This window comes from Archocentrus centrarchus, chromosome 14, assembly GCF_007364275.1.
Source record: "Archocentrus centrarchus isolate MPI-CPG fArcCen1 chromosome 14, fArcCen1, whole genome shotgun sequence".
NCBI classification, from domain to species: Eukaryota; Metazoa; Chordata; class Actinopteri; order Cichliformes; family Cichlidae; genus Archocentrus; species Archocentrus centrarchus.
In genome coordinates this window covers 5,479,345-5,492,591 of record NC_044359.1, presented here as the reverse complement: position 1 = coordinate 5,492,591, position 13,247 = coordinate 5,479,345, and the positions used below count along the sequence as shown (strand labels likewise).

Genomic DNA, 13,247 nt, shown 5'->3' with positions numbered 1-13,247 from the left:
GAACTGAGGTCCTCTGATCAAAAGCTATTGACCAGATATAAATCTAATTTGCAGAGTAGAGGGGATAGAGCCTTTGCCGTGGTTGCCCCTAAACTCTGGAATGACCTCCCTCTCCACATAAGAGAAGTTCATTCCCCTACTACTTTTAAAAATCTTCTTAAAACTTACTTATTTGTGTTCCACTGTGTGTTTTTCTATCCAGGTACGCGTTTACTGCATTGGCAGTGTGTTTGGGATCACTGTCAGGCTGAAAAATGAAGCTGCTGACACTTTCCAGATGCTACTGCATTGTGTATCAAAATCTTACAATACTTTTCTGTGTTCAGAATTCCACAGTTTTGATGAGATCTCCAGTGGCTGAAATGGAGCCCCAAACTACGACAGAACCTCCACCATGTTTCACAGATGGCTGTAGGCACTCACTCTTGGGCCTCTCTCCTCACCTCCTCTGTACATATTTACTGCGATTTGAACCAAAAATTTCAAATTTGGATCCAACACTCCACCAGACCTGCTGCTACCGTGTAATGTGGCATACCTCAGCCTTTTCTCCCTGTTCCCATTCCTTAAGGAGGTTTCTTGACAGGCACCCTTCCACTGAGACCATTTCTGATGAGGCTTCAGTGAACAAAAGATGGATCAAATGAAGGTCCTGTGTCAGGTCTTTGCTGGATTTTCTCTGTTTCTTAAGGAAATGACTTTCACATATTGTTCATCTGCTGTAGATGTTTTTTGGTCTAAGACTTCTTTTGTTCTCCACATGTTTTCTCAAATTTTTTAAGGACACACTGCACACCATGCTAAGATAAGTTATGTTTTCAGATAAAACTCTTTGGGAATCACCTTGTTGGTGCAAAAAATACATAACTACTGTCAAATTGTTATCTTTGGCATTTTTTCATAGATTCAACTAAAGAAATGGGCTTATCATCTTTGGAGGTGATGTCAGTGCAGAGATATGGAGACGAGATTCTGCAGCCAGTAGCAATCCCATATCTCCACAGTCTGGGACCGAACTCTATCCTCTGAGATGACACAGAGAGGGCTTTATTAGAGATTATTTCTAGAATTTAGGAGTAGAGAGGAAGGAATGGCCTGACCTGAACCCCATCAAACACTGTGAGATCAGCTTGCTGTGCTGTTCGTACCAGAGTGACCAACGCAACTACACTGGCAGACTTGCAACAAATGCTGGTTTAAGAATGGGGTTCCATCCCACAGGAGTGTGCGACCAAGCCAGTGACCAGCATGAGAAGGCGGTGACAGGTAAATTAATGAATTTTGCCAGTATGTCTTTTTTCTTCAGACTTCAACCATCCAATTAAATAAATGACACCAAACAACAGTCAATAACAGAATTATAGTCTATGTTTGGCATTGGATGAGAAAATTTTACAAGTTTTCCATGGGCGAAACCCAAATACTCAACTCTGCTGCTCAAGTCACAGATGCATGTTCCTTACAAAGGTGGCTCCACTTAAGAGGGAATAAACAGGCTTTCTAATGATGGCAGATGTATTGCCAAGAAGCATTGTTACAAATAAATAATTGACCAGACACAAATTTCCTTTTGTGCTAAGTTTACAAAGAAACGAGGGGTGCTCAAGACTTTCGGACAAAACTGTAAATGCATCCAACCACAGCTGAAAACCCTTACACCACCACCAGGTTACAGAGCTGTAGTACAAACTGTGTCCGTTCTGCTGTTCGCTTTTTGACAGCAAACTGAATATTTGTCTGTTTTTGGAGCCTCTGACTGTCGCTCATTTCCATTATCAATCTGTCTGACCACAGTGTACCCATATCCATCAAACCGTCTCATTTAATTAAGACTGAATCCAAATATGCACATTTTTAAGCAAGCAGCGCCAAACCTATAAAATGACTCTGAACTGAAGCTAATTAATTCGCTGCGTGTCGAACAAGCAGTCGAGGGTCGGCTTCCCTGGCAGATGTGGCTGCAGCTTTAATAACGTGTTTTTAAAGCACATTAGCACCCATGCTAATACGCCGCAACTCACTGCTCGATCCTTGGTTTGCTCTTCTTTCTGCTCTTCTTCTTCACGTTCTTCCGGTTCTTGTTGTAGTCGAACTTCTTTTTCCTGGCTGACTGCTTTGCTCGCGGCATGGTGAAGAGTTTTCCTCCGTTTTAACAGCCCTACGCTTCGTGTTCTTCTTACTGTGGCTAAAAAAATAATCAGAAAGGAACGGGCAACGTGCAGCGAGCAACAGGAAGCACGTGTTTGTGTCGCCCAGGTCATGTGACTGCAAGCCACACCTCCTCCCAAATACGCACAAGATACGCAAAAAATTTTAGAGTTTAAAAATAACAGTGACATTAAAAATAAATATAGAATAAATTAAAACACTAATGGGATTAAAAGAATTCACAATTAAGATAATTTTGTGAGGAAAAACTTGCAAAAATATGGTGTCTTAAAGTATAGTCATTACAAGAAAAATGTTTTAATTTTGCTTTATGTTTGAATTACCTGAAGGACCAGGGGCGTGTCCAGAAGGGAGCCATGGGGTGGAAGTGACCCCCCCCACCGAAGCCCCTGGACCAACGTAATCTCATTACAGTGGATGGGAGCGTGGATTGGACAGGGAGCATTGTAACAATGTGACGTAGAACATTTACTCAAGTACAGGCTGAGCAAATGGAAGGTAATGTGCTTGTACTGTTTCTGTGTTATGATGCTCTCACTGCTGTCTCATATGTTGGATGCAGCTATTTTTTTGTACTCTGTATCATTTATTTCAAAGCTTTAGTTTCTGTTTTGTTGATAAATTACATAAATTACTGCGCTATATAAGTCATTAAAATATCAAAAGCTGAGACTTTAAAGTGATGTGCATGTCGATGAATCTATAATCATCATCGAGTAACGTCATGTATGTGACTGTGAGAGTGCCATTCCACATAATGAGCACTTCGATTATACGCCTTGTGAACCATTAAGGTACTTAATCAGAAGAATGACTTTTCCCAAACTTTTACTCAAAATACTTTTTTCCACGTTGCAAAACAACACAAACTTACAAAATCATGTTTAAACTCTTTTTTGATATTTTCTTTTTTATTTCTTCTTATTGTTTGTTTTTGTGTCTCAGTGTGAAAGTCTTTCTCCTGTCACTGATGTGTATACGGGCCATTTCCCCCACTTCTCTCAGAATTGTTCTTTTGAGTCCTTATCCTGCGAGTCAGCTGCACCATAACGTATGCTTCCTTCACAGTTTTTAGCCGGTCACTTCCTGTTGGCAGATCTGGCTTATACCACTTTCTTGTGATTGCTTTTTTGCAGGTCACTAACAAAATTTTCAACAAATTTCGATCCTGTTTTAACACATAATTTCCTGTCAAGTTGCCAAAATACAACAATTTACATGACTTAGATATGCCATAGTCCAGAATTCCAGCAATGGCTAGGTGAACATCTCCCCAGAATTTTGTGAGTGTAGGACAAAACCAAAAAACATGAGAGGGATCTACAGGTATACCTCCACATTTCCTCCAACATGGCTGTGATACAGATGAATATTTGCTGCTCATTTTAGGTGTGATAAAGATGACGTAGTTGTCTGTTGTGTTCTCCAAATATACCATGTTTGAACTCTTGTGGAGCACCACTTTCATGTAATAAATCTCTTTTCTATGCTATTTTTCTGCAGAGATTTGATTTCTGATTAAATATTCCCATATTTTATTATTAAATATATTATTAAATAAATAAATAGATCGTCATCTGAAAAAAAGATGAACAAACAAGCTTCATTCAGATGAAGTTTTAAGGTCATGTTGGCGTCTTCGTGTTTTTTTCTGAGCTGCTGAGTCAGAGCTGGTAACCTGCAGCTGCTGATCGAAACCTCCAGATGTCAGTGTGACTTCAAACCTGCAGACTCAGAGGGACACGGACCAGACGTCATCAGGAGCATCATTATTTATTATTGATCAGATATAAGTCAAAACTGTGTGTTTGCTGTGCTGATCATCCGAGTTTCCGCTCGCTGTTCTCTCTATTATCATTAAAACTATTATTATTGCCACTGAGGAAATGTGTTCTCATGTTTCTTATTTTATCTAAGTAGCGACAGGACAATTCATTATTGAAGCAAGTTTATCTGCACAATATTATGACTTAAATTGACAAATAACTGAATGAAATATGAAAACAAAGACACATCAATAAATATGTACCAATAATACCAGATGTACCGGTAGTTATAGTTGCAGACATATATTTTACACAAATACACAGCGTCTTCAATATTACAGGAGAGAGTAAAAATCCAGCTGGTGGGATTTGAACTTATTCAAGTGGAAACCCGGAAATCGCTCCTGAAGGCAAGTGAAAGAAATTCATCTAAACTACCGAACGTAATGTTTTTAAATCATTAAAATAGAAAAAAAGAAGCAATTTTAGTTATTTTGAGTAGAATTTAGACAAATGTTCTGAGTTAATTTGAGTTAATTGTACTTAAATTAGGCTTGCTTTAAACAATTTTGTGTTGTACGGTTAGGTGAATAAAAAGCTTTAACTGGTACATATTCATACATGTTCCATTACACAGGGATACAGTTACCCCCTCTGCTTAATGATGCAGCAGTTATAATTTCCCTTCCAGAAAGTCTCCGTGATTAACAACATCTCAACTGATCCAATTAAAAAAAAAGAGGTGAAAGAAACATTTGTTGGGAATTATGCAGAATTGCAGGTTCCTACTGTCATGAATTTTCTCAAAAATACTTTGAGGGATGACGGCCGGGCTGCTTTCAGACTTTTGTTTATTTATTTATTTTTTGGTCCAACTTGAGGCACATTTCAGCATAAATCCTCCAATGATGGAGATGTTTTCAGAACTGCATTCCCTTTTTTTCAGAACTCTTAATGTTAGGGTGACATGCAAAGCCTCAGATAGATCAGTACTTTGGGAAAGGTCCTTTTACATGAATCACTGATGCCAGTCAATAACTATCATCTCTCTGCGTACACACAAGCTGCTAAAAACAAATGTGAAAATCTACTTAATGTGCCTTTAATGTACTGTGGTGCTGATTTCATTGATCAGCTGGGGGCGGGGGTGACTTCCTGCTGAAATGAGGCTCAGAGAGCAGTGAGGTGATTTTAACAGTGCAGAGATCAACTCCACATAAACTGGAGGAAGTGAAATGTAATTATTCCTAATGTTCGGATTTGAAGTCATTTCTGTGACAGGTGTCATCTGTAAATACACAGAAGTGACTGGAAGTAGTGGTTAAAGAAAACAGAGCATCCTGGGAATTATTCACACACTAAGATCAGACTGTGATCGTTTTGTCCACTACACAACGCTCATGTATTTGATTTTACATCATTTCCTGGACAAAGAGATGGTCTCTGTAGTTTTACCTCTGTGCACCACCACAGTGGATCTTAGATCAAACAATCAAGACTTTTTAATTTAATTTAAGAGGCTGAACAGTATTGCATGAACTGTTTTCAGAATTACAGACATTTTTATGCACAGCCTCCATCATCCTCAGAGGCTCAGAGGTAACTGGACAAAGGTGTCTTTTCCAGACATGTGCAGGCTCTATAACAGTCTAACCCGGCCTTGCTGTCCTTCAGCAGTTTGCACCGTACTGTAAACTGTATGTATTTGCACACTTTGACAATGATACAATGATATTTATGCTGTAAAGTTGTTTTTCTTAACCATAGAAATAATTCTGTCATCATGCACTGTAGCTGTCTTCTGTGGTCTTTCAGGCCTGCTGGTGTTACTGAACTTATCAATGCACTCCTTCGTTTTAACAATGAACCAGGTTGTTGCTTTGGCCTCTCCTGATATCTCTGTGATTTAGGCTTTTCAGTCCAACGATGGCCTCTTTGGACCTCACACTGACCACCCCACTGCGCAGCCACCAAATCCAACACTTGGAATCACCTCCAGATGTTCTATCTGCTTAATTACCAGATTAAAGGGTTAGTTAACAGTAATGAACAGTTTGGAACCACAGACTGACTGGTTCACTGACTGAACCGTCAAACTGCTGCCTTTGTTTCTGATTATATAAACTAAACGGTATCGTCTAGCGTGTTGGATAGTAAATTCTGAATTATTACAAATGAATTTAGATTAAAATTTACATTTTTCTGGGACCTTTTAAACTGCCTCTTGAATGAAAACACAGTGCGGGGCTCGCTAAAAAAAAAAAAAAAAAAAAAAAAAAAAAACCGAGGCAAGAAACGTGAGCAGAAAGAGATGTTTCTCTTTGACATGTCTGCATTAATTTCCTCCTGTGACAGCAGCTTCAGGGCGGAGAGATGGAGGGAGGAGGAGGAGTAACAGGAGGAGGAGGAGAGGAGGGGTGCGGACTGTCACCGGACAGGTCTGTGCGAAAGCAAGAACGGAGGTTTGAGTTTTTCCTCCTCGGCTGGGTGGTGGGAGGAGGTGGTGGCGGTGGACGGTGTTTGCTGGAGGATAACTGTGACTGAAGCCGCCGGGGGGGACCCGGAGCTCGGTGTGCTGCTCCTGCTGTAAGCCCACACAGCATCGACATGGAACTGGAGAACATCGTGGCCAACACTGTGCTGCTCAAAGCACGGGAAGGTAAGGATGGGGAAGGCGGTTTGACAGCTCCTCTTCACCGGTGTGTTACCGACACAGCACCGGAGGGATGTCCCGGGCTCGGGCGGTGGGAACTGTTCCTGCACTTCCTGACAAATCTTTTGAGGATGCGCGCTGGGTGTTACCGTAAATACGCGCCGTTCTTACGAGTGGCTAGAACGACCAACAGAAGTCCATTAACAATTCGAGTGATTTAAGGGTTTCTTCCATGTCCATGATCTTATGTTGGATCTTAACGTAATGAAGACTTTATCTAACTCTTTAGGAAACAGTGTCCAATTCGGCGTGGAATATGTTTAAGTAACTTTCTTAATTACATTGAAATGTCTGTCTTCCTTGTTCAGGGTGCTGGCTGCACTGTAAAGTCGATAACTGTTATACTACCTCAGCCGGGCATTTACGAGTGTTTACTATATCATGGTGTATGCCGAATTAAAGAATAGGACCCAAAGGCTTGTAAAACGTTGCAACCCACCCCCAATGCCTTTTAATATTTTTGGCGTGGTTGTGATAATGCATATAAAAGAGGCTCCGGAAAGGGCTGTAACCGTGAACTGTGGCTGCAGCGACACAGCGGGTTTCCCTTGCTGATCTTGCAGCATCGTCCTATAGTTTGCGAAACAGGATGTTGTGGCAGAGCAGCTGTGCTGTGCAAGGCTTTGTGCACACAATTGATTTTACTGTTCCTGCTAAAGACCATCATCATTAAAAGGCCCTCATTAATCAGCTACAACCAGGACGTTGTGTTTTAAAACCTGTGGGTGAGATCCCAGGTGAAAAGGTTAGCACAAAGGAAACCCTACTGGCACAGTTTGTGCAATAATTATTCACATTTTTTAATAATTACAGCATAAACAGACCTCCTGTGATCATAGGCCTTTGTTATTGTTATGCCAAACAGGCGACAAAGGTTTGGATGGCTCAGCCGATATCATCCTAATCCCATCTGCAGAGGCACATGAAAAGATGAGTTTCATGATCCCTCACTGAGTTTATCTGCTGCACTCCTACAGGACCAGGAGTGGAGCCTCTGCACTGGCATCCAGCCGAGGCGCCCTTGAGAAAGGCGCCATGTTTCCCAGCCCTGTCAGGCCTTGATTCTGACCTCTCTGGAGCTGAGACTTATCAGAACTCTGGAATTTAAGTTCAGAGCTCAGGCAAGCCGACAGTCCCAAATTCTGAATCTTGGACTTTTAATTTCAAGGATTCAAGGATTCTTTATTGTCATTTGCATCACATTTGCATCAGTGGAACGAAATTCTGTCCTCAGCTCCCACTGTTGCCCATGTAATTGTCATGACATTCAAGTAATTTAAAGAAAAATAAATATAAATGTAAGTAACAATAATATAAAGAAAATATATACATATATATGTATGCATACCTTTATAAAACACAATATATACACCTGTGTGTACTATTAAATACTAAAAATAAATTGGAATTAACAGTTTAGGATGTGTAGTGATGGCCCGGGGTGCCACAGCAGTGACTTGTGCAGAGTGTGTGTATCCTGCATCCTGCTGAATTTTACACAACAGTTTGCATCTTTTCTGGTCACTTTATGGTTCAAATAATAACAACTAATCAATATTTACAGATATGTAATGCATTATATGTTTAAAATCATCATTCTCAGCTGTTCTCATTTAATACTATCCCTGCTGAGTCGTCACACATGCAGGCGTGATTACTCTTCTGACCTCCTTGGGGTTTGTCTGGTTTTAGATGTGAGAGTCATCTGATATTGGGATAATTCCCTGGCCTTTTGTTTGTGGATGAATGAATAATTGATTTATTTTAATTTACATATCTTAGATGTGTTTCTGCAAACAGGACACACATTCATGAAAACAGGAAGGGCAGGCAGAGTTATTTTAAAGTGTGTTGGGCAACTTTTCCCTTTTTTATTTTAATTTTTTTTCTAAACCTAGCCATGTAGTATTGAGTAATACTTTATAATGCATTTTAGATCAATAATGTATTTAAAATAACATAAATGGATCTAAAAATCTGGTCGATTTGAACTTGAGCAGTGAAGTGATTTGCTCCACCAACAACCACTCCCTTTAAAAGTGGAAAATATTCATTTTGTGTACACGTACAGATGAGAAGCTGGAAAGCTGGAAAATTTGTGTTCAGAAATACGAAGGTGTGTCGGTTTCACAACCAACACTGCATTGAGACGGTGTTGTGTTTGGACTGGATAAGGTCACCTAATTCATCCATTCTGGACCTCATCGTGCTTCTTCCAGGTGTCACAGCGTGTGGTGCTTAAAAAATCAGGTGGCTGTGTTCATATTCATGTTCATAATTCATATTCATTTTTTGAGAGTAAATACAGACCCACTGAAGCTCTGTTGCGTCTCTGAGTAATATTAGCGCAGTTTTTCTGGGTAGTTTCTCTGCTTTCATGTTAGTGGCGAGACAAACACCGTTGTGGTAAAAAGAAAGCACATAATCTGGTCTTAAAATTGGGTAAATAAACTTTAGATGAACAGCAACACATGGTACATTACACCGTGCTATTATTTATTTAAGAAAAACTGAGCCAAAATGCAAAAGCAGTGTGTGAGAAACTAAGTGCACCTCGTGATTGTAGAAGCAGCTTTAGCAGCAATAACTTGGAGTGATGGTTTCTGTGTGACTCTATCAGTCTCTCACATCGTTTTGGCCCACTCTTCTTTACAGCGTTGCTTCAGTTCATTGATGTTAGAGGGCGGTCATTTATACACAGCTCTCTGAAGGTCCCACCACAGCATTTCAGTTAGGTCTGGACTTGATTCTCTTCTTTTTCAGCCGTTCTGTTGTGGATTTGCTGGTGTGCTTGGGATCATTGTCCTGTTGATGACCCAGTTTGGTCCAAGCTTTAGCTGTGGGACAGATGTCCTCACAATTGATAGAGGACTGCAGGGTGCCCAGGTCCTGTGGCTGCAAAACAAACCCAAATAATCATCATTCCACCACTGTGTTTGATGGTTGGTATGAGGTGTCTGTGGCCACAGGAGATTGGCCAAACATCTCCACTTTGGCCTCATCTGTCCAAAGGACATTGTTCCAGAAATCTTGTGGTTTGTTCAGATGCAACTTTGCAAACCTGAGCTGTGCTGCCATGTTCTTTTTAGAGATAAGAGGCTTTCTCCTGGCAACTCTTCCAAACACATTTGTTCAATCTTTTTCTAATTCTACTGTCATGAACTTTAAACTTTAAGAGTCTCAGATGTAGCTCTTGGTTTTTTGCAGTCTGTCTGAGCATTGTGCGGTCTGACCTTGGGGTAGATTTGCTGGAACGTCCACTCCTTGGAAGATTGTGGCGTTTTGTTAACACACACCTGAACACTTTTATAGAGATGCTGACATGTACTGATGATTGGTTAACCAAGTGTATTTGATTATCAACTCGTGGTTCTCCTGGTCAGGGTGTATTTAGTTTTTCACACCCTGTTTCTGCATTTTGCATTTTCTGCATATAAATAATGATGCAGTTTAATGTAATAATGTCATATGTTGTAGTTTATCTGAAGTTGTATTTACCTTATTTTAAGATCTGCAAAGGACCATATGGTTTTTGAATCTTTAAAATTTAAAGAGGGTGTTCTTTCTTTTTACCATAATTGCACATGTGTCCTAAAAATAATCCTGAAATCTAAAGCTATGATTAAAAGAGCATAACACTGAGGTGCAGGGGAGGTACGACGACAAGTTCCCTGCTCATCAGTAGCTAAGTTTTTGCATCCTTAAGCCTCTTAAAGGGACAGCCCCTTGATTTTACATGAGTAAAAGTGTACATGTCATTCAGGTGTGTTATGGAAATCTCAGAAGGGAGCATTTTGGGAGCTTAATCTGGAGTGGGGACCTTCTGAATAAAGTGATAAAGAAAAACTTTTGAAAACACAAATATAAATTAGATCTATTTTACTCTGAAGCTGGATTATTCAAAGTTCTGTACACTGTACATAATCTTCAGCTTTTTCAAATAATTTTGATTTTAGCCTGTTTCTTCACTTCTGGGACGCATCTAGTTCCATTTAATTTCAGTGAGCCTTGGAAATTGAACAGATTCATGAAGAGGCTTGAAAGTTCCCTGAAAGCCATTACAGTGTCCCGGTTCTTTGCTGTCATTCAAAACAAAGTCAAAGCTGGGGAGGTTCAGGCCTCCGCGTCCCTGATATGCTGCCGTTTTCCTTCATGATGGTACACTAAAAACTGTGTCAACGACCAAAAGTCACGTGCCGTGATGCAAATGCTGTACCATGAGAGAGGCCTACACGACTCACTCTCTGCCGTGCAGTCGTGACATTTTGCGTCCCCGTTCCCTGCAGATGTTTGCTTTTGTGCTGTAGGGCTAATTGGTGGTTTAGCCCAGCACTGAAGGGGGATTTTACATTACCTGAAAATATTTTAAGATGTTTGATCAAAACCAAACATAGAATTCTTTATTTCATATTTTAGACCTGCAATAAAGCACAATTTGGAAGCTCAGGCACCAATTTAATTTGAATTACTGTTATTCTGACTATTATCAGTTATTAGCTGTTATACTAAAGCCTGTGACACTGGAAACATTCAAAGTAAATAACGCTCTGTTTTTTTACTTCAATACAAACATCTGATCGTGATAAAAGAAAACAGTGGTTATCATATCTGTGACACTACATTAATTGCACAGTTAAGCTCATGAAACAGGACACAAGGACGGCATCATCTCTGTGCAAACAGCATGACCAAACCAAGCTGCTGCATGCAATCAAAGAATCTGATGAGGAAATAAATTGAAACCGTTTTCCAACGACTTTAAGTTCATTCTCTTTCCCCACTATCAAAGTCCAGTAAAACAGCCTCATCCATCCTGTTATCATAACAGATCTGGGTGGCTCAGGGATAATTTGCTTTCTGTTCAAAGTATAAAAAAATGAAAAGTTGTTTTTGCTTAATTTCATTTCCAAACCACTGCTATTAGCTTGTTGACTTAGAAAATAAACTAAATCCAGCACTGCCAAAGGAGCCATGAAGCACCAGAAATGTTGACCTTGCAATAACCTAGGCTGCAACCAGGACAAAGTCCTCTCAAAAGCAAGTCTCACCACTCTTGAAACACCTTTGTTTGGGTAGATGTTGTATAGAATCACCAGTCCTAAAAAGGTGATTGAGTTTAACCCCAAAATAAAGTTTAAAAAAGCCTTGAAGTTCAGCTTTTGTCTACATCTCCAATGAAACACCCATAGATTAGGGTGCAGGATTATTTCAGTGACTTATAAGATCTCTGGCAATACTGTAATTATGTTAGCAACATTTATATCAATGATTAAAAACCAGCTGACTGTAGATGGGGGAGAAAGTTGTGGTCCTGCTGCAGTAAATCAAAGAAATCCATCAGCCCAAGCCCATGGCTTACAATCTGCAAAACCAACAAACTAAAAACATGGGAAATTATCTGTTATTTAATGGTTTATCTAGAAGGAATTTTTCCATGACTTAGTGGTTTATCGACACTGAAAAAGCAGAATATTTTCTATTATTTCACAGTTTATCTGTAGTGTTTCTTTATTGGTTACTTTGCTATTGTACAGCAGGCCATGGCTGATGTCTTTCTCCATAAGGCAGGTATAGACTGATGATCATTCAGAGGAAATCAACAGTTTGGACAGCTTCTAAGACGTACAGCACACTGCACAGTGCCATCATAAGTGGATAATTTAACACCATCTTCTTTGCAGTTTTCATGTTTTTGCAAAGCCAGCTCTGACTGGTTGGCAGGCCTGTTCTGTCCTTGTTTAACATCTATAATCTAGGAGCAAGTCTCGCGGCTTGGACATCGTCTTGAAATTTGTCCAGGTAGTTATTTAGAAGCATTATCTAATCTGACTTAAGTGTCAGTGGTCACAGGACATAAAGCCTATGCTAGTCAAATGAAGTTCACTCCAAAATAAGGGTTCAAAAAGCATTTTTCCCCTGGAAGTTTTACTTTTACCGCTATCTTTACTGTTTTGACCACGTGTGGATGATGTCTCTGACAGTCTGTCACCTTGGGTAACAGGAGGTGACCTTAAAATACAGGAGTCTCAGCAGGTCTGCTCTGTAGCTGGTTCAGGACTCTAACATATCAGTAAAAAATCTGATAAATTCTGATAATCCCATAGAAGCATCTATAGCAGTGCCTTCAGCTGGTATAAACACACAGATATCCCCCATTAATGCAGCACAGAGGAAATGTGTCTTCACACAGGAAGTACAACAAAAAGCCACGACTGAAACAGAAGATTGATTTTTTTTTACCTCCTCCCCTTCTTTACTTTACACTTACTTTACTTTCAGATTCTCACCTCATGCTACAGTTTGGGTTGCTGACATCATTTCCTCTCTCAGTGCTGTTTACAGCCATTAAATCTGGGAAACTGAGCTTTGAAGTGACGCACAAACTTTTTGAGATAAAATACAAGTGGAACAAAGTCACAAAGATGTCCAACAAATAACTTTTAGTCTTCTTAGTCTGGTGAAAAAGAGACAACTGTTAGATATTAAATCGGTAAAAGCAATTATGCTAGACATGTTTGAGGTTAGATTTCTGTCCAACTTGATCTTGATGTAAGCAGTCAAATCTTCATGCCCCAGGACATGACCGGAAACACCTGCCT

General features: G+C 39.9%; 2 protein-coding genes across 2 annotated transcripts in view; one reads left to right on the top strand and one right to left on the bottom strand.

Moving 5' to 3' along the window:
* nop16 (NOP16 nucleolar protein homolog (yeast)) overlaps nucleotides 1–2,253 on the bottom strand; it is a 10,627-nt gene extending 8,374 nt beyond the window's left edge. Inside the window, exon 1 of the mRNA XM_030747290.1 lies at nucleotides 2,022–2,253. Within this exon, the coding sequence (XP_030603150.1) occupies nucleotides 2,022–2,128 (107 nt within the window). The 5' untranslated portion in view covers nucleotides 2,129–2,253. The remainder of the gene's footprint in view (nucleotides 1–2,021) is intronic.
* A 4,109-nt stretch (nucleotides 2,254–6,362) lies between these two features.
* grk6 (G protein-coupled receptor kinase 6) overlaps nucleotides 6,363–13,247 on the top strand; it is a 70,138-nt gene continuing 63,253 nt past the window's right edge. The window contains exon 1 of the mRNA XM_030745776.1: nucleotides 6,363–6,594. Within this exon, the coding sequence (XP_030601636.1) occupies nucleotides 6,543–6,594 (52 nt within the window). The 5' untranslated portion in view covers nucleotides 6,363–6,542. The remainder of the gene's footprint in view (nucleotides 6,595–13,247) is intronic.